The 25239-nt window shown below is 41.7% G+C and overlaps 1 protein-coding gene across 5 annotated transcripts; it reads left to right on the forward strand.

Moving 5' to 3' along the window:
• The first annotated feature begins 334 nt into the window (after positions 1-334).
• On the forward strand, positions 335-22050 carry HDAC11 (histone deacetylase 11). 5 transcript variants are annotated; one of them, XM_068179243.1, is made up of 10 exons: positions 335-380; positions 1753-1901; positions 3919-4061; positions 7791-7907; positions 9912-9954; positions 10102-10178; positions 11386-11448; positions 13318-13414; positions 16125-16303; positions 20181-22050. In XM_068179243.1, coding segments are annotated over exons 1-10 (1116 nt in total). In that variant the 5' UTR covers positions 335-378; the 3' UTR covers positions 20427-22050. The 5 variants fall into 5 exon arrangements, with proteins under 5 accessions (XP_068035344.1, XP_068035345.1, XP_068035346.1 ...); XM_068179244.1 differs by having other exon boundaries at positions 3919-4019; XM_068179245.1 differs by lacking the exon at positions 335-380 and adding an exon at positions 1280-1601.
• Positions 22051-25239: the final 3189 nt, after the last annotated feature.

A 25239-nucleotide genomic window follows, 5' to 3' on the forward strand; every position in this document is an offset into this window, starting at 1 on the left:
GTGTGAACTGTTAATTTTATTTTACATCGAGGATGGCATTTTCCTATCCAAAGATACCGTTAGTGCCGAATCGCCTTGAGGCCCTTGACGTTGCGTTTCTCTGACCCCCAACATCAGCCCAGCGGCTTGCCCCGCAACCTCCCAGCTCTTGAGCAGCGCCCTCGGCGGCGGCCTCTCCCGGCGCACGGCGGCCTCTCCCGGCGCACGGCCGCCGATCCCATTGACAAGCCGGGGACCCTTCCGCGCGGCCGGGCCCGCGGCCCCGCTGCCGGCCCCGCCCGTGTTGCCGTGCGCCCGCCCCGCGCCGGGCGGAGCCGGGGCCGGAGCGGGGCCGGAGCCGGGGCCGGCCCTTCCCTGCGCGGCCCGGCGGAGGCGGGGATGTGAGTACGGGCAGGGGACGGCAGCGGGGCCCGGGGAGCGGGACCGGGCACAGCGGCGGCTCTGGGGACAGCGGCGGCAGGGCCCGGCCTGCACGGCCCGGCCTCGGCGCCACGGAGCCGCAGGGCCGAGCTGGGGCCGGGGCAGCGCCCGGAGCCCCCGCGGGCCCGGCCCGGCCCCGCCCCGGCGGGAGGAGTCCCGCTGGGAAGGCGGTGTCCCGCCGGGAAGGCGGTGTCCCGCCGCGGGCGCCCCGGGCTCCGGAGAAATGCCCGTTTTTTAGCTGAGGCTCCAGGCCCCGCTGTCACAGCCAGGGGTGTCCCAGCACCTTCCCCGGAGCCCTTCCCTCCCTTGTATCGCGGGGAGGGCCGAGGGAAGGGTCTGGGGGGCCCTGGCTCGCAGTGTGGGTGGTGTGTAGGCACCGGGCTGCGGGTTCTGGTGAGAAACCTCCATTGTCCTCGTGTTTCCTTTGGGTTGCTTCTAACAGGGTTTTGAAAGGGTATTATTGAACGTGTTCAGGCTGGAAATAAGGGTGTTTCTGTTTGTATTGTTCACCTGACAAAAGACCTTTGTGTCTTGCACAGTATGTTGCATAGCCTTTTCCATTCTTTAAATTTCGGGGAGCAGGAGAGGTCTCGGCATCTCGTCTCTGCAGTGACGTGGCGTTTGGGGCACAGAAGGCAACCAGCAGGTGGTGGAATAGGCTCAGCGTGAACACAGAATCCCATCTCAGCCTTGGTTTGTCCTGCTGACCCACGTGTGCATGCAGGTGTCCACAGACAATTGGTGTTTGTGTTTGTAAACACAGAGCATTTAATAAACATTGCTGGGTTTGTGAATGGCTCGTGAAGGAGGGCTGTGAGCTGGCTCTGCTTCCTGGTATTGGGAAAATAAAATTATTTGGAGGGGGAGGCTAAAGAAAGTATTGGTGAAGGGTTACAGGTATGACATCTGGAGTTAACAGCATGTCCTCTGGTTCTGTGCTCTGCAAATAAAAACCTAAGGCTTATTAGTTTGCTCAGGCAGCCACAAAATAGTTTGTTGTTTTCTAGGAAAGGAGCATTGAAATCTTTCCAAGCTTCTGTTGTTAGAAGCATTGTGGTTTGTGTTTTGATACAGAATTTAAAGTAGGAGTCTAGTCATGCAGGTAATGAAGGTAATGTTGTCTGCAAACTGGGTGCACCTTTGAAGGTAGAGGTGCTGATTGACACACCTGGAAAGACAAGGTGAGAGAACCAAATATTGCCATTTTTTTGCTGGAAGTACCATCTTTTAAAATTGCAAAGTCGGTATTAGGGCTAATTTGTAACTTGAGCCTTCAGTGTCAAACTGGTAAATGGGTTTGAAGTGGTGACTGGTGTGTGTTTGCTTGCCAAGGCCTCACAGGACGGAGCTGTACGAGGACCCCCCGCTGGGATGCTGGCCCATTGTGTATTCCCCAGACTACAACATCACCTTCATGGGACTTGAGAAGCTGCACCCCTTTGATGCAGGGAAATGGGGGAAAGTCATCAGTTTCTTGAAAGGTAAAAACATAACAGAAGCCTCTTAAACCAACATTTGCACAAAATCTAAGGAAAATTAAGTGGTTAGTACAGACTTGTGTTGGACTTACCAGACCTGAATTGCAGTGTGTGGCTTCCTATAGCCTTGTGCTTCCGTGCCTTTACACCTGGTGTAGCAGGAGCTGGGGCATTCCTGTGGCTGGTGAAACACCAGGTGTTAATGATGGTTTGCTGCAGGTGTAACTTACTTATTCAAGCTGAACTGCACACAGAGCTTCTCAGGCTGAGGGAGAAGTGCAGCTGTAGCACTTTAGTCTTTTCTTTAGCAACCTCATCCTATTGCTCTGATGATGTTTGGTAAGAGCTTTGAGGCCCTTCTGGTACAGCCAGAGCTTTTTATGACGCTTCTAATTATTGCTGTTTAAACCATTTGTAGGATACAGGCAGAAATGCATTAAGGAGATGGAAATGTAAGAAGCAGGGGCAGGATCAGGGCCTGTGAAATCTTGGCATCTCTTCATTTAAAGCAAGAACTTGCTCATCAAGGGTAAAAAAAAAAAAAGGCTTTTTCTCTTGCCAGGACAAAGGCTGTTGGTTGTCCCAAAGCCAGGCCTCTTTTTATGTGGTCCTAATGACTCCTTCAGCTGATGATCCTTTGCAGCTCAGGATTGCCCTTCCCACTGCAGGCTAACTTGTATTCTTTTAACTGAGGTCAAATAATTTTAACACTCTGATAACTTCATAGCTGAGTTTTGGCTTTTTCCTCTACCAGCCTTAAATAATTTAGTGTTGTGTTCCATGACAGTTTTCTTAACTAATCAGAACTTTTGCCTTTCTGTTTCTTCTGTGTAAAGCCTTTTCCTCCAGCTCTTTTTCTGTGACACGTCTATTCTCAAGTGTCTCAGGCTTTCACAGAAAATCAGTTTCCCCAATTACTTTACTGTCCTTTGAAAGGAGGAAGAAGCCCCAGGATGCCCCAGGGCACTTGGTTTGCTGTGGCTGTGTAGCAATTCCTGGCAACACCTGACCCTCCCCTGTGCCTTATCACTGAGCAGATCAGCAGTGAGCATCTTTCCAGAGCCCCTTCCTCCTGGAGAAGGAAGCTGGCAGCAGTTTGGCTCTGTTTGACACCAGTGCATGAATGAATTGTTCCTCAGTCCTCAGGAGAAACAGAAGCTTGCCAAAACAAATGTTGTTGCAGGTGCTGTTCTTGTATAACAATTCAGAGCAAAATCTCTGACTTTTCAGAGTTGTTGTCTTTCTCCTCCAAGTATAAAATTAAAGAAGAGATACAGGCTTAGGAGGCTACAGCTGTGCAGCAATTAAATATCAAAATTTGCCTGGGAAGATCACTGGGATTCCTTATAATTGTTTGTAGTGATCATATGCACTCATTCTGAATTCTTGGAGGAACTTGCTCTTATAAAACTAAGTTTTAAAATAATCTTTTCAGTCTCTAAGAATTAATAGCTGCTCTTTGTTTTTTCTTGACATTAGACTGAGGTAGGGGGTAATAGAAATATCCTAATTAAGCTTATTTGCTTCTGTGAACATCCAAGCCATTACTTTGTTTTGAATTTTGATTTATTACTTTATTCTTCTATGATTTAGGGGATTAAATCCTAGTATAAACTGTGGGATTTCTTAAAGCATGTTAAAATAATGGTGGCTATTTGATATTACAAGCACCAAGATTTCCCCAGTACACCAAGCCCTAAACTGTGAGGAGTCGTGTGATTCCACTGTATGTTCATCCTCTGTCGTTGCCTGTCTGTCCTTTCAGTTCAGAGAAGAACTTCCCATGATCTTAGCACACTCTGAAAACTTCTGTACACAAAATTTCTCAAATACACACTACCTGAACAGCTTACCTGTGACACGGGTAAACTTGCAAACTCTGAGCAACCTAAAGGCATTCCAGCAATAAACATGAGAGAGGAAGTTACCACACCGAGGTCAGAGCAGAGTGTTTGGAGGGGGAACATGGGGAGCTGAGCAGTGCTGTACAATGCCAATTTTTATTTCTCTCCTGTTGCAGAAGAAAAACTAATTGCAGATGACTTGATTGTGCAGGCACGGGAGGCGACTGATGAAGATCTCTTGGTTGTTCACACCAGGCGCTACCTTAATAAATTAAAGGTGCTGTACCTCTTCGTATGTTTTTCCTGCAAACTGTCCAGAGTGAGTGTCAAAGGCAGTGGATGTCTTGTACAGTTGTTTTAAATCAGCCTTACAGATATAGAATGGTATCTGTTGATCACACTGATTACATTGTTATTGAGAATACTGAAAGAAAACCACAGAAATATTGGGCATTTCACACTACAGAGAGGTGAAAGAGGGTCTACCATATTAAATAGGTGACCTGAGAGGATATTTCAGGGAAATTAAACATAGGCAAAATTAGAATGTCTGAGATGTCAGTAATACTCTTGTTAGTGCCGGGGTTTTAGTGTTCAGCAGTGTAAGCTTTGTTGTACTCTGATAAAATACAGTTCTGCAATTGAAAACACAATAGAAACCACTAACATGGGGGTACTTTGTTGGATGTTTTCCAGTGCAGAGATGGCTTTATGGGGTTTTGTAATCTTGACAGAACATGTGTGTAGGGGTTCTGTGGTCAGTCTGTTGGGGGGAAGTACTGGCTTCATAGTCAGACTGCCTGGATCAGTGGAATATGGAGAGAGTTGAAAGATCAGTGTAAGGGCATAACCAAGCACATTATCTGTCATAAAGGTTTCCAGAGCCAGCTCACACAGGACTGCAGGGGGGATGAAGAACATTCCTTGTATATTTCGAAGGAAACATACGTTTGTTTAACTCTGCTGTAACTCTAAAGCATAAACGTGAGATTTCTGGTTCTGAATCTATCCAGTCATCTGTGGGTGGAAATAGGTAGTAGATGAGTGCAGGTGACATTACTTTTACTTGGCAACTCTGCTTGGAGGGCAGAGAATGGATTTGTAAGAAAAAATAATCTTCCATTTCATAATTCAAAAGAAGTTATTTTGAGTCACCCATGCCCTTCCACAGTGGAAGAGTCCTTGGATTGCTATTTCTGGAATGCTTTATTTTTCTGTAAAAGTGATCTGTTATTTTTGTGAACTTTTTCACTCTTAACTGCTTTTCTGAGTTCTCTTATGCTTCTTCATTCTGTGCTATGAAGTTACATGCAATTTCATGCATCATTAGATTTGATATTATTGCAGCTATTCTTGGTATTGAACTTTTAATTCCATAGAACCACCCACCTCTTTTTACTGAATCACTTCTTTGAAGCAGGGTTTAATGTGCACAGCTCAGATTGGAATGCCATAATAATATTTTTAGTACCTATGGGATGGCTTCACTTGTATAACTTGTGTCTTGTGGTGAAGACCAGCACTGTTGTGTCTATCCAAATGGGATTAACTGGGTGTCTCCTCTTCCCCTTTTCTTGAGAGAGTATTCACTGCAAGTGTAGGGACTGGAAGATGTTGTGTTGGTCACCCCAGCAGATTCCTGCCAAGCAGCAAAGTTGAAAGTGCTTAGTTGCAAAAGCAAAATAACATCCTAGACATGAAAAAGCCCTGTGAAAGCTCTTTATTGCCTTATCCAAAGTCTACTGTGCTATTTTTCTTTTAAATCCAGATAAATAGGTATAAATAGTATAGTTTTATATTAGATCAGCTAGAAAGACTACAAAGTTGCTTGCCTTTCTCAGAATGCCCATGTCTCCTAAAATAATAGATCACTTGAGTGTTCATTTAAAATCTGAACATGAATGTGGTAGGAAATTGCCTACACTTGCAAGAGTAGGTGGTGATTGGTGTCTTAGCAGCAGCTGAAAGGCCAGCTGAGCCTTGGCAGAAGAGAAACACACAGGTGTGCACAAGCTACTTCTGCTGCTGGAAATTAGGTCTGTGTTGGCAGGAAGGGGTCTCCCTGTTTCCCTGCTCAGTCCTCACAACAAAGTCTGGCCTTTTGAATTGAGGTGATTCCCCCTCAGTGATTCCTCTGAAGAATTTAGATCTCCAGGGTAATGACTGGACTGTGGGTAGTTTCCTTGCAGTATTTTTCCACTTGCTGTCTTTTTCTAGTGTTATGTAAAATAATGTATTTCTTGCGTGTCAGCATTCTGACCTTTGGGAAGGAGGTAGGCAATAAGGTTAGAGCCAGTTTCTGACTGTGCTTTTCCCCTTTTATTTATGAGAAGTTCTGTGGTAACAAATGTGAGCAAACACTGAAATGCAAATGCTGAGGATAAAGCTGGTCTGGGAATTTGTTGTGGGGAATGCTGGAAAACAAAACCAGCACACTGAAGAAAAAAAGCATGAAACAGTCCACAGATTTTCAGTTACTAAGTGGAGAAGCATTTCCCTTCACCTTCTTGAACCCCCAGACTTTGCTCCCAGTTGGGGACTCCCCCCATCTGTTGGGAATTACTAATCCCAATTCAGGCCCAGGTGTGGGCAGTGAGTGGCAGCAGGAATGGCCTCAGCTGTGACCAGTGAGCCTGGGAGCCAAAACTCCCACCACACCTGGACTTCTCACCTCCACTTAAAAACCTGCAGCTGCATTATTGTTGGTTTGAGTTTGCTCCTACTTCTCCCTGTTGACGTTAATCTTATTTTAAACTCTGTTAAAACTTTCTGTGTGATTATCGTTCACATTTGAGGTCAAATTCATTTTTTATCCAAATGTGACCTTTTCATTTCCATTTTAGAACAACAGGATTGAATATAGTTTTTAATAATGTGTTTGTTCAAAAGCTAAAATGTCTTGCAAAGGGGCTTTACCAAGATTGACTGCACTAAAAAATAATTAAAGCACCTTGTGATTGACAGTTGATAAGATGGTAACAGAATAAAGTCTTGCAAATATAAAAGTAGAGAGATTTTGAAATTAACTGTTGGGAAAATATAGTTAGGGCTTAGGCACTTCATGAGCAATGCCACCCCTTCACCCACCCAGTAGTACCTGGTAATTGAAGTATTGCTAACTGGAAAGTTATTTTGAGCATCAGAGGACCCTGAGATGGGGATGTGATTGCCTTTGGTTCACATTGCCCACCCGTACATGCTGCCAGCTGTGACCAGCTCAGGAATGGGGCAGCCAATGCTCTCAGTCTCATTACAGTTCCTAACGTTGCAGAAAATAGGATCTGTTCAGACTTTTTGTACATCGTGGCAAGTCGTAATCCTCAGTCCCTCAGTGTTTCAGTACTGGTTGGACAGGTGTATTCTTGCTTGTGACTTAGGCTTTGAAATATATTTAGCAGTGTTATCACTGGTAGCAGTGTTAGTGGAAGTTCTTTGAAGTAATGAATGTGTTTGCAAAAAAAAAGCATTTGCATATTGCAAATATTTTGTGTTCTAACCTTGAAGACTTTTGAACAAAATGTTTCCTTGAAACATTTTCCAGAAGTGTTTAATATGCTAAATACATTTTAATCAGTTCTCTATGCTAAAGTTTGTACTGTGTGTTCACTTAAGTGTTTGAACTTCTTAGTTCAGTTGTCTGTTTGTTTGTGTTTGCTTTCTCCTTGATACATCCTTTTGATTCCACACAGAAATAGATATTCTAGGTTTGAACAATATACCAAGTGTAGCTGAAGGGCATTTTACAATTCTTCTTCCCAGTCTGAGGGATATTATATTTTCTGAAATACTGCCTTCCTGAAAAATTGCTGATTTAATACAGTTTGATATTAAAATCTGTAAAGTGATTATTCCCATAGTTAAAAACTTGAGGATGGACCTGTTTAGAGGTCACTACTAAGAACTGGTGTGGTCACTTCCATCTAAAAATACTAAAACTCTTCCTAAAGACCTGTGAGCACCTTTTCAGTAAATAACAACTAATGAAAGAGCTAAGTGTCATCATAAAACCACAATACATTAACTGGAATTCTCTTTTTCCCCTTTGCAGTGGTCATTTGTTGTGGCTACAATCACAGAAATTCCTCCAGTTGCCTTTCTTCCCAATTTCATTGTTCAGAGAAAAGTTCTGAAACCTCTACGAACCCAGACAGGAGGAACAATAATGGTAAGGTGCTCTTGATCCACTTTTATCATGTTTAAATTTGCTCATCAAACACTGTAAATCTGTTGTGGTGTTTATATAACTAAGAGTGTCAGCCTTGGACAGTGCTGCCGTGTCAGATACAGGAACAGGGTTTATTGCAGCTCCTAGATGTCAAAGGTGAGTTAGGCTGGGAAATACAGAAGTTAAACCAACTTTTTTTAAGGACTGTTTAAGGATTTGAATTCTGAAAGAACCTGCTAGGTTCTGGATAAGTCTTCAGATGTATTGGATTGTGGTGATAGGCCAGGTAACAAAAGTGCTGCCTCCTTCGGTAGGCATGAACTGGCAAAAGCAGAGATGGGGAGGAGGAGGGAGAAAGAATTTCATGTAGTTCAAGGTGCTTAAAAGTATTTGGTTGTCACTCAGAGCAGGTCCTGCTGAGCAGGGACCTGCAGAGTTTCCTCTCATTACAGCCACTGCAAGATTGTCACAGGAATGAAGGCAATGGTCTGAAAGAGGAACTTGGGAAGAGTTAAGAGCTTCCTAATGCTCTGCCTTGGGTATTCTTGACAGGAGCTCAGTGTGTGTGGAGCCTCTTTCAGCTTGGTTCCAGCTAGGCAATACTTTTCTCAATGTTGGTGATGTTTTTCACTGTGCTTGTGTTACCTTTAACTCCCAGGTGTCTGTTCACCAGTTAGAAATGTGCTCAGGTAGAGGAGGCACCTACCAATGGTCTGGTTTTTCTGATGGCTCCTGAAACACAGATGCCACTCCTGGGATTCATCTTGCACTTTGGGATTCATCTTGAGGCCATGTGCTGTTATTTTTACCTTTTTTTTTTTTAATTCTGAGGAAGCAGGAATGTACTTTAAAAGCAATTTTGATTCATCAGACAATAAAATTTATATGGTACAAGTCAGAAGTGCAATTTTCTGCTATTCCTGATAGGCCTGTTTATTACAAAAATTCCTGTTGAGTTTCTCTAGTTTTTAATGATATTTTAGCAATGTGGGAAGATTGAGTTTTGGTGAGGAGTCCCTAGGAAGTGTGATAAATCACAGATAATGTGTTCTCCCTGGGACTTAATGGGTTTTATAGTTCAGAAACTGCAGTCTTTCCCCAAGATCTAATTTGTGTAAGTTGGCATGATCATAGCAGGGTCGTGTTTACCATACCAGTAGTTGTCCTAGTACTGAATTAAAACCGCTCAAATGTAAATATTGGTTATAAAGATTTCATAACTGTCCAAACTTCATTTTGGATACGATGTGTAATTTTTTCTTTCCGTGACTACGGACAAAAATAATCATTTTTTAAATGTTTTATCTCCCCCCCACCTTTTCTTTTCCACTTGTAACTAGTAATATATTATATATGTTAAAGTAATATTACTTTTTACAGACCAGTTAAGGAATGCTGCACTTAAACGCTTGTTTGACTCTTCCTGGCCAAAATAATCAGGATTTTCAGTTAAAAGCCTTGTGTGTCTCTTTTCTGTCAATACTTTTTGTTCCCTGAATGTCAGTTGAGTTCAAAGGAGAGATACAGGCACTGTTTTCCTGGACTGGAGGGGGAAATATCAATAATAATCTATGCCCTGCATGTCCTGTCATATAAAAATTAGAAGAAGTACCAGGACACTTCACAATGGAGCACTTGTCTGGTCCTATCCCCAGCTGGAACGATGCTTTTTTATGTCTGTGTTCCAGGATTTTGAGCTTACATTCCTCTATTAGTGCATGAACAGGAAGGACATCAGGTGCTTCATTATTTTTTACTCTTCCCAGCGCTGCTCTTTCCCTTTTCCAGCTGCCAGAGAAGGAAATACAGATGAATAGCAAATACTCTTTCAGCTCCTTATTCTGAGGGTAATTTTGTTAGGTATTGTACTCAGAGATCTGGTTCAGTAGCAAAAGATCTGAAAATTGCACGGGCATGTCAGAATGCCAGGAGTGATTTGGGGTGGGAGCAGAAATTAAATATTACCTCTTTCATTTATGGAATTCCAACTTAATTTTTTTTAAGGCAGGAAAGCTTGCTGTGGATAGAGGCTGGGCCATCAATGTGGGTGAGTACAAATTCAGTGATACCCTAAATAATGTGTTAAAAGCATCTGATTTTCATTTACATCTCTTTGCAAAGCCCATCAATGTTTTTAGTATCTGGCTTTTGTTTAGTATGTGGCTTTTCACCCCTTCAACGTTTTCCTGTTCAGGGGGTGGTTTCCATCACTGCTCCAGTGACAAAGGGGGAGGATTTTGTGCATATGCTGACATCACACTGGCCATCAAGGTAAGAACTGCTCTTAAACCACTGTTTGCTGCTGTTTGTGCAAATGGAGGAGAAGCCCACTAATTTACATCCTAATAGGAGAAAATTGAAGCCATTTCCAGATGGGCAGGAATGGGGATTTGGAGAGTTGTAAAGTGGAATGGAAGAGTTGCAGGGGTCAGAATTATCAAGGTAAATAGGCATCAGTGCAATTGCACAGATAATGTTATCTTGCAAAAAACACTCCAAATCAAACTAGATGGATTTCTGATATCCTCAGTGATAATTCTCCTGGCCTTGCAGGTGAACCTGGACATTCCACATTGATTTCAGTGGTCACAGTCAAGACAAATGCAGAGACAAAAATCCCCTCTCTGAATCAAACTGCACCCTACAGGGCTCAGACTGGTTCAGATTCATGAATAAAAATGTGAGTGACTCCAAAATAGTCACCAAATGGGAATGAATACATTTGGTATTTAGCTGTTGAATGGCTGAAGTAAGAGTCTTCTGCAATTAGGGCTTATTTTTATCAAATGAGCTATGGTATATTTGTATACTAGAATATTTATAAAGTATCAGTAATAATCAAACACTAAAGAGCTCTAATGATTGCAGCACACCATGTGACATAACATCCTAATTTCTGTACATTCTAATTTGCAGAAAAGTAATCCACAGTGTTCTTTTTTCACCTACCATTAAAATACAGATTGAGAAATTATAGTGGGTGACAATTCGTACAAAATCTTTGGGTTTTACCATGACTGTATTAAAGATGGTAACATAGCAGCAAAGTTAAGACTCACAGAAGTAAAAGCCATTTTTTTTCTTCCCAGACAGAATAAGAAATCAATTCTCTCACTAAAAGTGGCTCTAAAGCATGCAGTCCTTATGGCAGCTTTTCCTCAACACTGAATTTTAGGCTGTTGCAGTTGGATGCTGTCACCATCAGCTCTGTGATCCCTGGGTGGGCCTGGCCTCTTTCTTTTATCTGGTGGAAAGATATAGGGGTTTTATTTTAATAAAAATTACCTTTTTATGTCAAATAAGAGATGTAATATTAAATGTATGAGAATCATGTCTCAGATTATTTGGTGATTAAAACCAATAGATGTGCCCTACATTCAAATTCCAACAGTCATGCACTGTGCAGTCTTTGAGCCTCCAGTTCAATGTCACCTAACTTCATGAATTTTTCCATTATTTTCCTTGCTTATATATCCAGTTCTTATTTGAGAGAGTACAAGGAGTGTCTAGAGCCACAATTATTGATCTGGATGCCCATCAGGTGAGTAGTTTGCCTGTATTCAGTGCTGCGGATGTTTTGCTTGAAATAAAAGTGTGTGGTAAACACCTTTTTTTAATACAAACATGAAATCACAGAATAGAAAGTTAATCAGAGATGATGAAGAACTGTGAAGAGTTGATTCTTCCATGATTTTATGGCCCAAAAGTTTCTTAAGCCAGTTTAATAAAATTAACCTGAGTTGCAGCTCCATCATGTGGCTGCATGTAAAAACCTTGCTGCGTTGCACTCCCGTGAGAAACAAGGATCTCTCCAGACACAGTCCCAGCTGATTCCCAATGCTTGGTCACTGCAGCAGCCTCTGCAGGGGAGGGATTTGACCTTCAGTGGTTTAATTTTAAGCCTAGCTTCAGGCTAATGAAGTACAGGATCCATCCTTCTTTACCTGGTGGAGTGATTTACTGTGGTACTGAGATCAAATCTCGGCTTTGGTGGGATTTGCAAAATAAATCCTGAAAGGACAGAAATGGTATTTTTAGAAAGGCAGTTAATGCACCAAAGTGATGTCCAACCTGAGGCATTTCAGGTGATTTATTATGTGTAAAGAAACCATTTTTATGCAGTTCTAAGGCATTGAGAAAGCCTAATGGCTGCAAGTTTTTAATCTTCTCTCATTTCTCTTATGCATCCTAAAATCACCATGATATCAGGACACAGATTATGCAGTAGAAAGATGTTTTTTGTTCGTGGTTCTCTCCAGCCTCTCTGTCAGGCTGTGGACTTTTTTTGTGCTATATGGGGGTAGTTTGGTTTTGAAAAGTTCTTGGAATGTATTTTGGTTTTCAGATGTGCTTGTAGTCTCAGTGTGCACATTAAAACACCTGTTGTTTCCTTTCTTTGGGGGATGAGAGGTGTCTGAAGTAGCTCAGCAGATCCTGTTTAAGGATGCAGATACTCTCATCTTGTGACTGTTCCAGTTCTTAGTGCAATGGTGAGTTTCACCTCTCATAAGGAAATGGTTCCCCCAGAGGCTTTCATATTCCTAGGCTTGTGTGCATGAGCCGTTTCTTTGTGGACAAAAGATGCTGAAGAAATAAATAAAGTTGTCATTTGTCATAATAAAAATGGAATTACAGCAGATGTATCTATGGAAATGTCTGTTTCTGTGTTTCAAGTGAAATTCTAGGGAGAGGGCTGTGGTCCTTAATGATACACTGATTTGAACAAAATTATCTTAGTGATTGCTGTGGTAAAATGATTTTTGTATTAGTGAAAATAAGTGAGAGCCAAAAGAATAGTATTTAAATTCAGAAATGGGGAGGTGGAACTATTCCAAGCCCGAATTTTCTCTCCAGCATCCCTCTTTACACTCAGTACAATTTTTTGTAGGGAATTTCCGCTGTTAAACTGTTGGGTTGTTAATGTTTGTAATTTTTCCAGGGAATACTTACCTCACTAAGGCTTGAGTTATCAGGAGAGCTGTAGTCTGCTTTATTTATTCATTGATTCTTTCATAAGAATATCCGTATTCCTGCAGCAGTTGAAAGTGACTTTTCTTGTACAATTGGAAGATGTTAGATCTGTTTGGTGGTCACAGTTGTTTTTGTGATGCTCTTGAGGACAATTAGCTTCTGATTTTTGCTTATTTTTCTTAAATGTGTAATGAGATCCATGCAAATTACGTTCAGAGAGACAAGGATTTTATTTGTGGTAATACCTGCAGTCTTCAGACTGATCCTGTCAAGCCCCTCAAAACTGCACACCTCAAAATAATCTCCAGGACTATAAATAAGAGAATGACACAGGAGTTCTGAATAGTAGAGCTTCTGTAGTGTTAATGACTCTAGAATTTGCATTGTATTTAATGCTGTGTTGGCATGCTAGGAATAGCTAACTGTAAATTTCCTTCAGGGAAATGGCCATGAGAGGGACTTTATGGATGATCCTCGGGTTTATATTATGGATGCATACAATAGATATATTTACCCAGGTGATGGTTTTGCTAAACGTGAGTATAATTGAAATTCATCTTCCCAAATGTACCAGACCTACTGTGTTGTTACCTAACTTCTTTATTTACTACTAAACTTCCTTGCAACACTAGGTTGCATAGGTTTCTTTTTTTAATGATTTTTAATTTCACATCATTTTCACTGCTCACTGTGATATATCATAATAGTGTTCATGCTGTAGTGTTTTCCCTCACTTCAGGAATGACATTTTGAAATGCAGGGTGTGGGGAGGTGTCAGTGGATGTTGTTGGCAGTCCATTCCAGAGCTTGGAGCAGCAAGTTGAATAATCCTTTGATTTGAAGAGAGTTGTTATCATCTTTCCCTTACATTACATTTATGAGAGGATTAGCTGATACTGAGTAAAAAGGTTTCATGTTCTTTTGAGAGTGAAGTTATAACATATTCAGGTGTCGCCTTGCCAGTAGAACTTTTTTGATAAGCATGAAGGAAACAATCTGCATCTGAATGTGTCACAAGGTAGGAAGCAAAGCAAGTCCTGGAACAGAACCATAGAATTTAAAGTTGGGAAGTCCCTCTGAGGTTGAGTCCAACCATTTCTCCAGCACTGCCACCAGTGACCAGCGTCCCTAAATGCCACATCCACACTGTTAAATCCCTGCAGGGATGGGGATTTCCCCCTTCCCTGTCATCCCCACGTTAAGAGCTGGTGCTTGATTTGGTTTCGTTGTGATTTGTTTATCCCTGCTGTGATGTGTCTGTTGTGTCTTGTGACCTGCCACAATTAATTAGTGGGACTTTGATAATGGTTAAATTGGAATGCAAAAGCCCCAAGTTTATTTGGTCTTTGATTCTGTTACAATGTCATTTATTACAAGCTTGATTTGTTCACTGAGGCAGGGGATGCTGGGGGAGTTGTTCTGCTGTTGGATTCCTTCAGTGATGCTGTTGTTCTGAAAAACCTACTTCATTTGGATTCTTGACAAGAGTTAGGTGCAGTGCATTTCACTGCTGTCTTTTGACTAGTAAAAATACTAAAAATTGTAGTACTTCAAGGTTTTAAGCTAAAAAATGACCATTTAAAGCACACCATGTCTGGAAGCAGACAAATTCCAAGCAAATATGGGGGAATTTCCCCCAAGAAATGCATCCTTTTATTCATATACCACATGGCAGCATTTGAACAAATTGATTAAGACCAAAACAGAGTCAGTCCTTGTTAGCAAGTCTGAAGCACTGAGCTGCAGTACCACCCTGAATTCCAGCATTCCCTTTCTGCAGATGAAGGATGAGGTGCACGGGGCTGGGCCAGAGCCATGTGAATATAGTTCCTTGCACTTTACATAAGAATGTCTAAATAGGATTTTTGTGGCTAAGTCCCTTAAACACTTTCCAATAGGTGACCAGGAAGAGATGGGATCACAGGGGAAACTCCTTGCTGAGGGGCAGAGGCTTGTACATGAGATTTTGGATCCTTAGGGTAAACTGTCTCCTTGGACTTCCTGCCCATTTTCCAGGTTTTATTGCAGGAACCTCTTCAACACATTTTTTGCCCCATGGGCTTCATTAGGGAGGGGAGAAAAGGGGCAGCTCACCTTGCCAATGCTAAGCCATAAGCATATTGAGTCTCTGGGAAAAGCAGTGTGGAATTACACAGGCTCAGGAGGAGAAAGGAGGGATGAGGAATAGGGCTGGTTCACTGAAGGGTATGTAGGAAAGGCTGAAACTCTGAGAAACCATAAAGAAGCAAAAATATTTGAAACTATTGTTGATGCAATATAAAATAACAGGATGAAAAAGAAAAGCTTCACTGATGCTGAACAAAGATGAAAAGCAGAACAAAAGGCAGCAATCACAAGAGTAATTGTCATTCTGTGTTGAGGGTATTCTTGCACACTTGGTGGGGGCTGAATCCCTATTGAAGATGTGAGACTCCACATCATTTAGTGTGAGGAAGAAGTCATGCCTTGGAACAGCTCTGGCATGGCTTTGATTAATTCAGAGGTAGTCACACATCCCTCCATAAAAGCACCCAAAACTCAGCTGCATAACCTTGGGTTTCTTTCCTTTACCTTCTCAGCCTTCATTTTCTACTTTTATTGCTTTATTAGAAGCATTAGAAATAATTTGATTTAAATTAAGAATTGATATTTGCTCTTCTGGTAGGATTACAGGGTAAGAACATTAAATTGAAAATGCTTGGGGCAAAGCTGAATCTTGTTATACATTCATAAAGAAGTTCACATAAATTCATGATCCCTTGCTGTGAAGTTTTGAGTGTTGTGATAAAAATAAAACATCTTCATAATTTCTCAGTAATATTTATCTTGTTTTTCCCCCAGCTGTTTCCTCTGCAATAGCAGTTCAGTGTTTTCTTTGCCTTATGCTTTATTTAGGTTACTTTTAAGTTAATAATTTTCTTTATGATTTCTCTGCTGATTGGTAACTGGACTTGCAGATCAGCTGTTTTTCAATAACATTTTCCATTTGCATCTCAGATTTTTTTTTTTTTTGTCCTGCATCTAATTTTCTCTCTTCAATGGAATTTTTTCAAGGTCATTCTGCTTTACGTTTGCTGAGAAAACAAGCAGTTGAATAGTTTTCTTTAATTAATGTTTCTGTGAAAATGCAGCGTATTGAGAGAGCTTCCAGAAATGTAATTTTTTTCGCTTGCTTACCTAAATTGTGCATTTTCTTTCAGAGCAATGCTTTGTTTATTGAGCAGCGCTTGCTTTGCTGTCCCTCAGGTGCCATAAAACGCAAAGTGGAACTGGAGTGGGGCACAGAGGACACTGAGTACCTGCAGAAGGTGCACACCCACGTGGAGGGAGCCCTGAATGAATTCAAGCCTGACATCGTTGTTTACAATGCTGGCACTGACATTCTGGATGGGGATCCCCTGGGAGGCCTGGCCATTTCCCCCCAGGTACGTGAGCTGCAGCAGCATATCCTCCCCAGGGCTGCAGGGAGCGCACTGCCCCAGCACAGCACTGTCCTGGCACAGACACACATCTCCCTTGCCTTTTCTCCCTTCTCTTTGTGGCAGCAGCTCTCTCCACAGAGTGAAAACACAATTTTCAAAGGCATTTTCCTGGGGAAGGTTGTGAGAAGATCAGAGGAAAGAATGAGAAACAATTCTTATCTCCACTTGCTGCACCTGCTGTTGTGCACATGTGGAATGTGTCATGGAGATTTGTTTACCAAAGAGTGATTTCTTAATTGGACACTGGATGGTGTTTGGATGGATTGACCAATCTGGTCTGAGTGTATCAGGCTGGCTGTAAGGGTGATGGGTTTCTTTATGGTCTAGTATAGTATAATGAAGTGATTGATCAGCCTTCTGCAATCATGGGGTCAGTGCTAATTATCACTTGGCTGGGGGCTTGTGGTGACATCCCTTCCTTCTTGTCTCTCCTGACTCTGAATATTTTTGTTCTTCTGGTGCCTGTTCCAGTATCATTCATCTTCTCTCTAAAATACACTGATTGCCAACACCCAAACAGTAACCAGGGAGTTACATATATTTTCACATTTCACCTGACTTCTATTTTCCCTGCTTGGTTTGATCTTTCTGTGGTTCTTTTTTCCCCTCACATGACCCATTTTGCAATGTATTTCTTTTGTCACCTGCCCCCCATGTGTATCTTACACTTAATTTCTTCTGTTTTATACTACCCTCATGGTTATAACAATTTTGTGCAGCCTGGCTGTGTATTCTCAACAAATGAACAGTTATTTTCCTTTTCTTGATATTTTTCTTTAGATACCGTTTACTTTCTCTGGTTTGCTACCAGACTCAAATTTTGGTTTATTCTGAAAAGTTTCTTAGAAGTCTTCACCTTTCTGCTTTTCTAAAATAAGCAAAAATTCACAGTCCTCTTATTTCCTTCATGGGTTTTTGTGATTCCTTCTCTGACAGCTCCTCTGTGCTATCTCTCTCCTGTTTCACATTTAGGTCTCTTTAATGGCCACCAGATCAATACAGAAGAGTGCTTGTTTGATCTGTGAGCTCTCAGATTCCACTCTTTGGGCCCCCACTTGATCTGTTCAAGTTTTAATTCTGTTCAGTTCTCTTGCATGAAGGAAGAGCTTAAGGGGCTTGGACTTGGTTGGGACCTTGGAGAGGAGACGACCTGAGGTGGGAGGTGTTTGGTGAAGCAGAGCCCTCTGGAGAGCAGTGACAACCAAGGGAAGTGGCAGCTTGGTCATAGGGAGATTCTTTGGATTTGCCTCTAAAAACCCCCAAATTTCTGCACTTTGATAAGGAGCAGTGTTAATTGCCAAGAAAAATGAGTTGCTGTAGTTTGCTGGGTTCTGTGCAGACACAGAATGTGAGGATGGGGGAAGAAAGGTGAAGCATCTTCCCTGGCCATGAGGAGAGGTGAAAGGCATTCTCTGCACAGCTGGAGGGAGCTCAGGCCTTTAGTGTCTGCTCTGAGGGCAGGGTTCTTGGCTCCGGTGTGCAGGCTTGAAATCCCAGTGCTGGAAAGGCATCGTGCCTACACAGTCCCTTCGTTCAAAGGTCCTTAGTCCAGACTTCAGTTCTGCTCCTGAAGATGTCATTTTTATTTTAAGCTCCTGCTACAGTGTTAGTTGTGCCCAGAATGGGGCTCCTAAGAGTGCTGTGAGTGATGGTTTCCTGGTTCATGAGGCTGTAAAAAAGCCTGTGGTGAATCAGCTGAGTCCCTCTTCCCTTTGTTTGGAAGTGGGAGCTGTGCCAGGCTGTTGTTTTCCACAGAAATTTGGGAAAAAACACATGTTTTCCCCTCAGCTCCTGCAGGCTCCCCCTGGAGCTGCTGGAGCAGTGAGGCTCCTGAGAGCAGGGGCTGCTTCCAGTTCTGGTGTGGGATAATAGTGCTGCATCCACTGCTGGGTCCCCAGGGCCCTGCAGCTCCTCCTGTAATTCTGTTCCTTTCTTTAAGGATCTGTTTCTAATAGAATTCTTCGGTTTCCTTTGTCTTACTGTTCATTTGTTATTCCTCGTTCTTTCCCAGGGCTGTGTCAGACTGTGCAGTGAAGAATATTCTTGGATGGTTTCACGAGATAACTTTTTTTCTGCTACATTTGTGTTTTATTCTTTCCCTTTGCCATCTGTTTGTGGTCTAATTAATGGCAGGATGTTATTTCCTGATGCTCTTCCACTCTTCTGTAACCAGCCTGAGCAGTGCATGTTCATTTTGAAACACTTCTGCTGCTGCTTCTTGAATTTTTTGGTTTTGTATTTGATTGCATTGTGATGCCTTTTCCCTTCAGCAGCTTTGCAGGTATTGAAGTTTGGAGCTGTCCCTTGTAAGCTGTTGGTTGCTGTAGGAGCAGTGGGTGGGACGGAGACGAGAGATCTCTGCAGCCAGGGCTTGGAACTCCGGCTCATTGCAAAGGGGGTGGGTGCAGGGCCCTGCTTGGGGCTGCCAGCCGCAGCTCGGAGCAGGCCAAAAGAGAGAGCTGAAGGAGCAAGGGAGGGAAGTTCCCGTTACAACACCATAAACCTTCTTCTGTGCTGAATATTCTAATTTTCACTAACCAATCTAGTACAGGATACAAATCCTATAGCATTTACCTACAGCCTATAAGAATGATTACATTGCCGTACTGTGTTACATTTTAAACCCTAAAAACTACTCTTTGGACCCCTTCTGCCAAGCTGGTAGGGTCTGCTCTGACCCTTGGAGCTGTCTGCAAGCAGAGTTTCATCAAAGTTTTTTCATCAAAAGAGTTTCATCAAAAGAGTTTCATCAAAGTTGTTTCATCAAAGGGGGATTACTTTCAGCCAGCCATACCATTGTTTTCCAGTTGTTCAGTAACCAAGGCTTGGTATCTCAAAGCTTGCTTTCATTTCAATCTCACTTACAGTTTCCATGTTCTCAAAATCTTTTGCCAGGCAATCATATTTATAAGGCTTTCCTGTTTCATCTTCCCCAACAAGTTGTGTTGCAAGTTTTTTAGATTTTGGGCTTTTTTTTTTTTTTGAGGAGTTCTGATGAGTTGCATGTATCTGGAACTCTGCTTTTACAAAAGCAGATTTTAATTGTGTTCTCACTCATTCCTGAAGGATTTTTCACCCTCATGTGCTTATTTCAAACCCAGAACACTCACACTCTGCTCTTGCCTGGATTCAGTGACAGTCCACCACCTCTTGGTCAGCAGTCTTTGTTATTTTTCACTTCCATACACTTCTCATAGTAAGAAATTACTTAGAATTTATTTTCTTTTTAGGGATTTGCCATTGCTTACATTTTGCAACTTCCCCTTCAGCTATAGATTCTTGTTGCATTAACCACAGGCTCTTATTGCAGAAACTGGGACTTAAGATTCAGCCAATGATTGTGAATGTGTAAAACTTGATTTGAATTTTGGGCTTTTCTGTAGGATTGTGAAATTTTGATCAAGTTACTAAACTTTTGACAGATGGTGCTGTGCAAGTCAAGCACAAATTAAAGCATTGTGAATTCAGAGAGTCTTTCCTAGTCTTAATTCCTCACCTGGAAAATAGGTGTCAAATTTGCAGTCAGTTTAGAGTTTGACCTTTGATTTGGAATTCATACTAAAGACTTTTATCTGCTGTGTCCTCTAAAACAAGCCAAGGATGTTTGATTTGCTGAGGGTTTTTGTGATTGGGTTTTTTTTTTTTTAATGATTAGGCATGCAAAGCAGCTAACAGGACCTCTAAATTAATTTTAATTGCTACTGTAAGCTGTAAGGCTTAAACTCTTAGCAAGCATCCAATACCCTAAATCCATAAATCACAGGTTAGAACTGAAGCATCATGTTGCTATCACTTGTTTTTTCCTGTGGTGACCTTGCAGGGCATTGTGAAGAGGGACGAGGTGGTGTTCAGGGCTGCCAGGAGCCGTGGGGTCCCCGTGCTGATGGTGACATCCGGGGGGTACCAGAAGAGGACGGCGCGGATCATCGCCGACTCCATCCTCAACCTGCACAGCCTGGGGCTCCTGGGCAGAGAGCGCCCAGCAGCCTGTGCTCTTGGGAGTCCCAGCCTGGATCACATGGTCAGAGACTCTGCCAGGGACTTCAGCAACTTGTCACTGCAGTGACAGGTCACTGAGTGTTGGTCACATAACCCAGAGGCAATACAGAGTAACTCTAACTCCTGAATTTATCTTCAGCTAAGGCAACACATCCTTTTAAACTAATTGAAATATGCACTCAAGGGTACTGTCTTTGTGTCTGATATTGCTGTAGAAAGCTTAATTTGCTTCTCTGATTAAAGAAGTATGGATATGGGGTGGGGGGGTCTGTTATGTTGGAAGAACTATGCAGTTGGTATCCAAAGACTGTCCCAGACCTATTTCAGATGGTGCAGCATGGTCTGAGGTGGGAGAAATATGGACTAAAGCTACTGTTTTGTGGGGTTTTTTAAATACTGCATTTTATTTATTGCTTTTTAAATTGAAATATTGTTATAAAATGAGTTCTGTGCAGACTTCAGCTGTCAGTTTAACACTAAAGGGAAGTGCAATACTGTAAAAGCCAGAGCAGTTTGTTTATGGCTTTGAAGCCGAAGCAGTTAGAAGGAATGTTTAGTAAATTCATAGTTTATTCCTGTTGTTGATAGTGACTTAAATCTTGCTCATAAACACCTTGTGAAATAGAATATGAAACACCTTTGGCTTCATATGCAAGTGAGCCATAAGGGCTCACCATTACCAGTCTGGTGTTCTGCATGTGACAGGCAGTAGTTCCTATGCACTGTAACTCACAGATAGAGAAACTACAGTCCAGTGAAAGCTGATCTTGCTGTTCTCAGCAACCCTGAAGAAAAAACTATGTAGGAATATAGGCTATCTTATTATTGCCAACTTGCCATGTATAAAACAGTGAGGAGTAGATTTTAATTACTTTTCCCCGACTACTGCTGTCTTTCACTGGCTCAGAGATCAATGGTACTTCTAGTTGCAGTCCTAGTTAGTAAGCAAATCTGTTCATCTAGGAATGCAGTGACATTTCTGCATTAAGATAATGTGCTAACTTTATATGGAGCTTTTAGGAGGATTTTGGAACAAAATAGTGTATTCAAAGCAAATTCAGTTGCCCTACCTGGGAAGTTTGGCTTTGTTCAAGTTGGTATATTTTGCATTAGGTACTATTTGTAGCAGTGGGTTGTAAATGTACTAAACTGTATATTTTGCAAGAGCTTTTATAACTTTCACTGATTTGTACTACAAGTTTTGTGTTTAGGTTGGAGCTGTCCTGTGAGGAAGCATCAGGATTTTCCTTGTAGCAGTAAACTCTTGTGTAAACTGTTTAAGGAATGTTTAATTCTAATTCTTACCTCATTTAGTGTTCATGTTTAGATCATGGGGTTTGTCCATTGTACGAATTGCACAACTGCTATAAATACCTGCTTTAAACCTGATCTGACTTATTGCACTAAGCTTGAGTTGCTACACTGGGATTAAAGAGCACTTTTAAATTTCTTGCTAGAAGGACCATCAGAGTATGACTAATGTTGAGATTTATTTTTTCTATACTGTTTGACATTACTGAAAGATGTTCTTATTCTTTCAAATAATTTTTATAAAATTCTAGATTACATTTCTATGAACTAAACCCCCATCATAGCACCATATGGTCTTTCCCCAAACATTTGCTGTCTGTGTTAACATGTTTCTATAATTTCCCCTCAGTGGAGATTAAAATTATGTTGAAAAATGATGACTGACTTCTTGTCACTTCACATGGATCTTAGCTGTCAAAAAGTTTGACTGGAGCAGCGTATTGAAAAGACAAGAAGATGTATTTTTCATACTTAAAATGTGTCTAAAACTACAATGAGTCTCAAGGATGAGTAGTACAAGGTTTGTCAACAGCTTCTTTGAGAGTTCAGTGGTGACTCCTTGAAGAGAGCTTGCAAGTTTTGTGTCCAAATTCTTTTTAAGATGTCATTATAAGGGGTTAAAGTCACTTTCTAAATCCCAAGTTCTATTTCATTGCCTACCTTGTAAGTCCTAATCAAAGTATTTTAGTATAAGAGGTGTTAAACTGGTAACTGAGCTTCTGAGAAGGCTGCAGTAGTTTTAGAGGCTTTTTATAAATCAGTATCTTTTTCAGAGAGCTGAATGTTTGCAGTAGAGCCTGCTGGTTCTCAGGCTCACCTGTGAAATTTCTGATAAGCAGCAGACACATTGACTGCATTTCAGTGTTCATTGTAAAGTTACAATTGGAAAACACACCACTCCTTCATATTTTCAAAAATTTGGTGCCTTAATAGAGAAAAGGAAGAACACTGTGTGTGTAATTTTATCTTTAAAAGTTCCTGTATCTTACCATATATATATATATATATATATATGGTATTCTGTGCTTCTCTGCTGCAGTCATCTCTGGTAGATTAAAAAATCAGTGCACAATGCTTTCAAAAGATGCAATTATTAATCATGAGCTGTTTATAAATGAAGCTGTTTATAAATGACTGTAAATATGGCTGGTCATGTAGGCTATCACAAAAAATTATACAGGAGCTAGAGACATGTCAGGGGCTGAGGAGATGGAGTCTGACAGCTGGAGAGTGTTTGAACTACCAATAAATAACTCATGGAGGGAGAGGGAGGCTGCAAATCCTAGAAAAATTTTTTTTTGGCGAGAGGTTTCCAGAGGAAAATTGGTTTGACCTATATAAAAAAGATAGATATACATTTCACCAAACCATTTTAGTGTTAAAAGCCATTTCATCTGCTTACATTTGCTTAGAGTATTTTTCATGAAGTGCAGAGCTGTGCTGCAGATGACCAAGATGCACAATCTCTCAGTATTTCTTTACAGACACCAGCAGAGGCAGTGAAACTCTGGGTTCGACTGTGTGGGAGTTAAAGAGGAAACTACTGTTGGTATCTGTATGTGTAAATCTCTTTATTCTGCACTGCATGGTGATGATTTAACAGGTTTCTCTTGCCACCAAGGATTGGATTAACTCCTTCTCCTTGCAGGGAGAGGCTGGTGAGGCAACTTCTTGAGCTTTTTGCCACCAAATATCCTGAACCCAGCATTCCCAGGCCAGTTTAAAACTGGAAGTCCCTAATGTGTAAGCACAGCACCGAATTTAGAGAAGAATACAGGCTTGTTCCTTCTTCAGGTTTCATGAGCTTGCCTTGTTTTTCCACCAATTCAAGGCAAACAATAGCCTTCATCATGCTGAAGATAAAATCTGGGAGAGAATGTTTCTGAGAGGAATGAGGCTTCTAATGAAATATGTGATGGTTGAGTTGTCAGCTAATTATCTTTTCCATCTGTTACCTAATAGAATTCTGCAACACTGGGATTTAAGGTTTGTCAAGTTTGCTGTCTTTCACTCTAAACCTGGACATGTCTGCCAAAGCCAACAGTGAAATGAGCATCTTAAGATAATAAATCTCCAGTGAGCAGCCTGAGTTATTTACATTGGATGAACAAGGCTGCAAGTAGAACTGAGGTATCTTTTGGGTTGCTGGAGGAGGGAGTGCTTTAAGGGTTGAATACTTTCGTATTCAGCTTTAGCTGTGGGAATGTTTGAGCCTGAGACATGAAAGAATGCAGACCTTTCAAAATATGGTATGTGAAAAAAATGTATGATTTAGTATTTCCATTTCCATAGAGGAAATAGAAATGCTCTGCTTGAACCAAATGATAAATTTCCTTTAAACTTAGTCATATGATGATCAGGGAAACGAATTCCTTCTCAACCCCTGTCAAAGAAGCTGAAGGCAAAGTTGGGTGTCTTAAAGCCACCTGCTACCTACGGGACATGGTTCCATTATTCACTGAGAGGAAAGTTGCCCTTTTCCTCTTTAGAAAGGCTTTTTTAACAGGCCTAGAATAAGAGATAAATAGTTTGTCAAATTAAAAAAAAATTATCAGACTCTGAATTGGGTTTGTGGTTGCTGCGCTGTCAGACCAATTGTAAGCATGGCTCAGTCTTGGACAAACCCGCAGCTTTTCCTTCAACAGGGAAGTGAGGGGCAGTATCATCAGTGTTTCTGCTTTTGAGCTGTTTGACTCTCTCTGAAATTGCAGAATCCCAGAACAGTTTGGGTTGGAAGGACCTCAAAGCTCATCCAGTGCCATCTCCTGCCATGGGCAAGGACACCTTCCACTGTCCCATGGTGCTCCAAGACCTGTCCAGCCTGGCCTTGAAGTGCATGAGGTTCAACATGTAATAAATACATCTTTCCAACCTCATGTCATACAGAAATGTGGCAGGAGAAGGCCATTTTGGTTCTTCTGTGACCATGAAATGCATCTTGAGCTCTCTGTGTAGCACTAAACAGGGAAGTAACTGGGAAGAACCTTTGATAGGACAAGGAGAATAGTGCAGAATCATCCCTGGGTGCAATCAGGGCTTGGAATAAATACAGCTAAAGCAATAATAATTATCAGTGTTGACTTTATATCTCTTAAGCCTGGGGCAAAAAATATCTTTGGGTGCTGGTTAGGGTGTTGAAAATGTGAGGGGGATGCAAAGGGAATTTGTGGCCACGTAGCTGCTCTGTGTTGGAGCTTGTGGAGCAGTCCTGGGCTCTGCTCAGGATCACCATCTGCAGCACTGCAAACAGCTGGAGGCCACAGGGAAGAGTCCTGCTGACAGTGACTGCCAGGAGTCAGCAGGACTGGTTTCAGACAGGTTTCCTCCTGGTTTGTACGAGGAATGCTTCAGTCCAGTTTGATTTTGAATTAGGGAGACTCAGTTACATTGTGTTGAAGCAGATGTTCAATTTTCAGTGACCCATTTAAAACCTGCTCCCACTAAAGTGTTCCTTATTCCTCAGCTCTGTGGGGTGATCTGTATGCTGAGAGTCAGAAATGTCTTTCTGTGCGCTACAGCAGGAACAGGCAGAAGTTTCTAAGGATGATCCTGTTAGGAATGTGCAGTCC

This window comes from Anomalospiza imberbis, unplaced genomic scaffold (assembly GCF_031753505.1).
Source record: "Anomalospiza imberbis isolate Cuckoo-Finch-1a 21T00152 unplaced genomic scaffold, ASM3175350v1 scaffold_81, whole genome shotgun sequence".
NCBI classification, from domain to species: Eukaryota; Metazoa; Chordata; class Aves; order Passeriformes; family Viduidae; genus Anomalospiza; species Anomalospiza imberbis.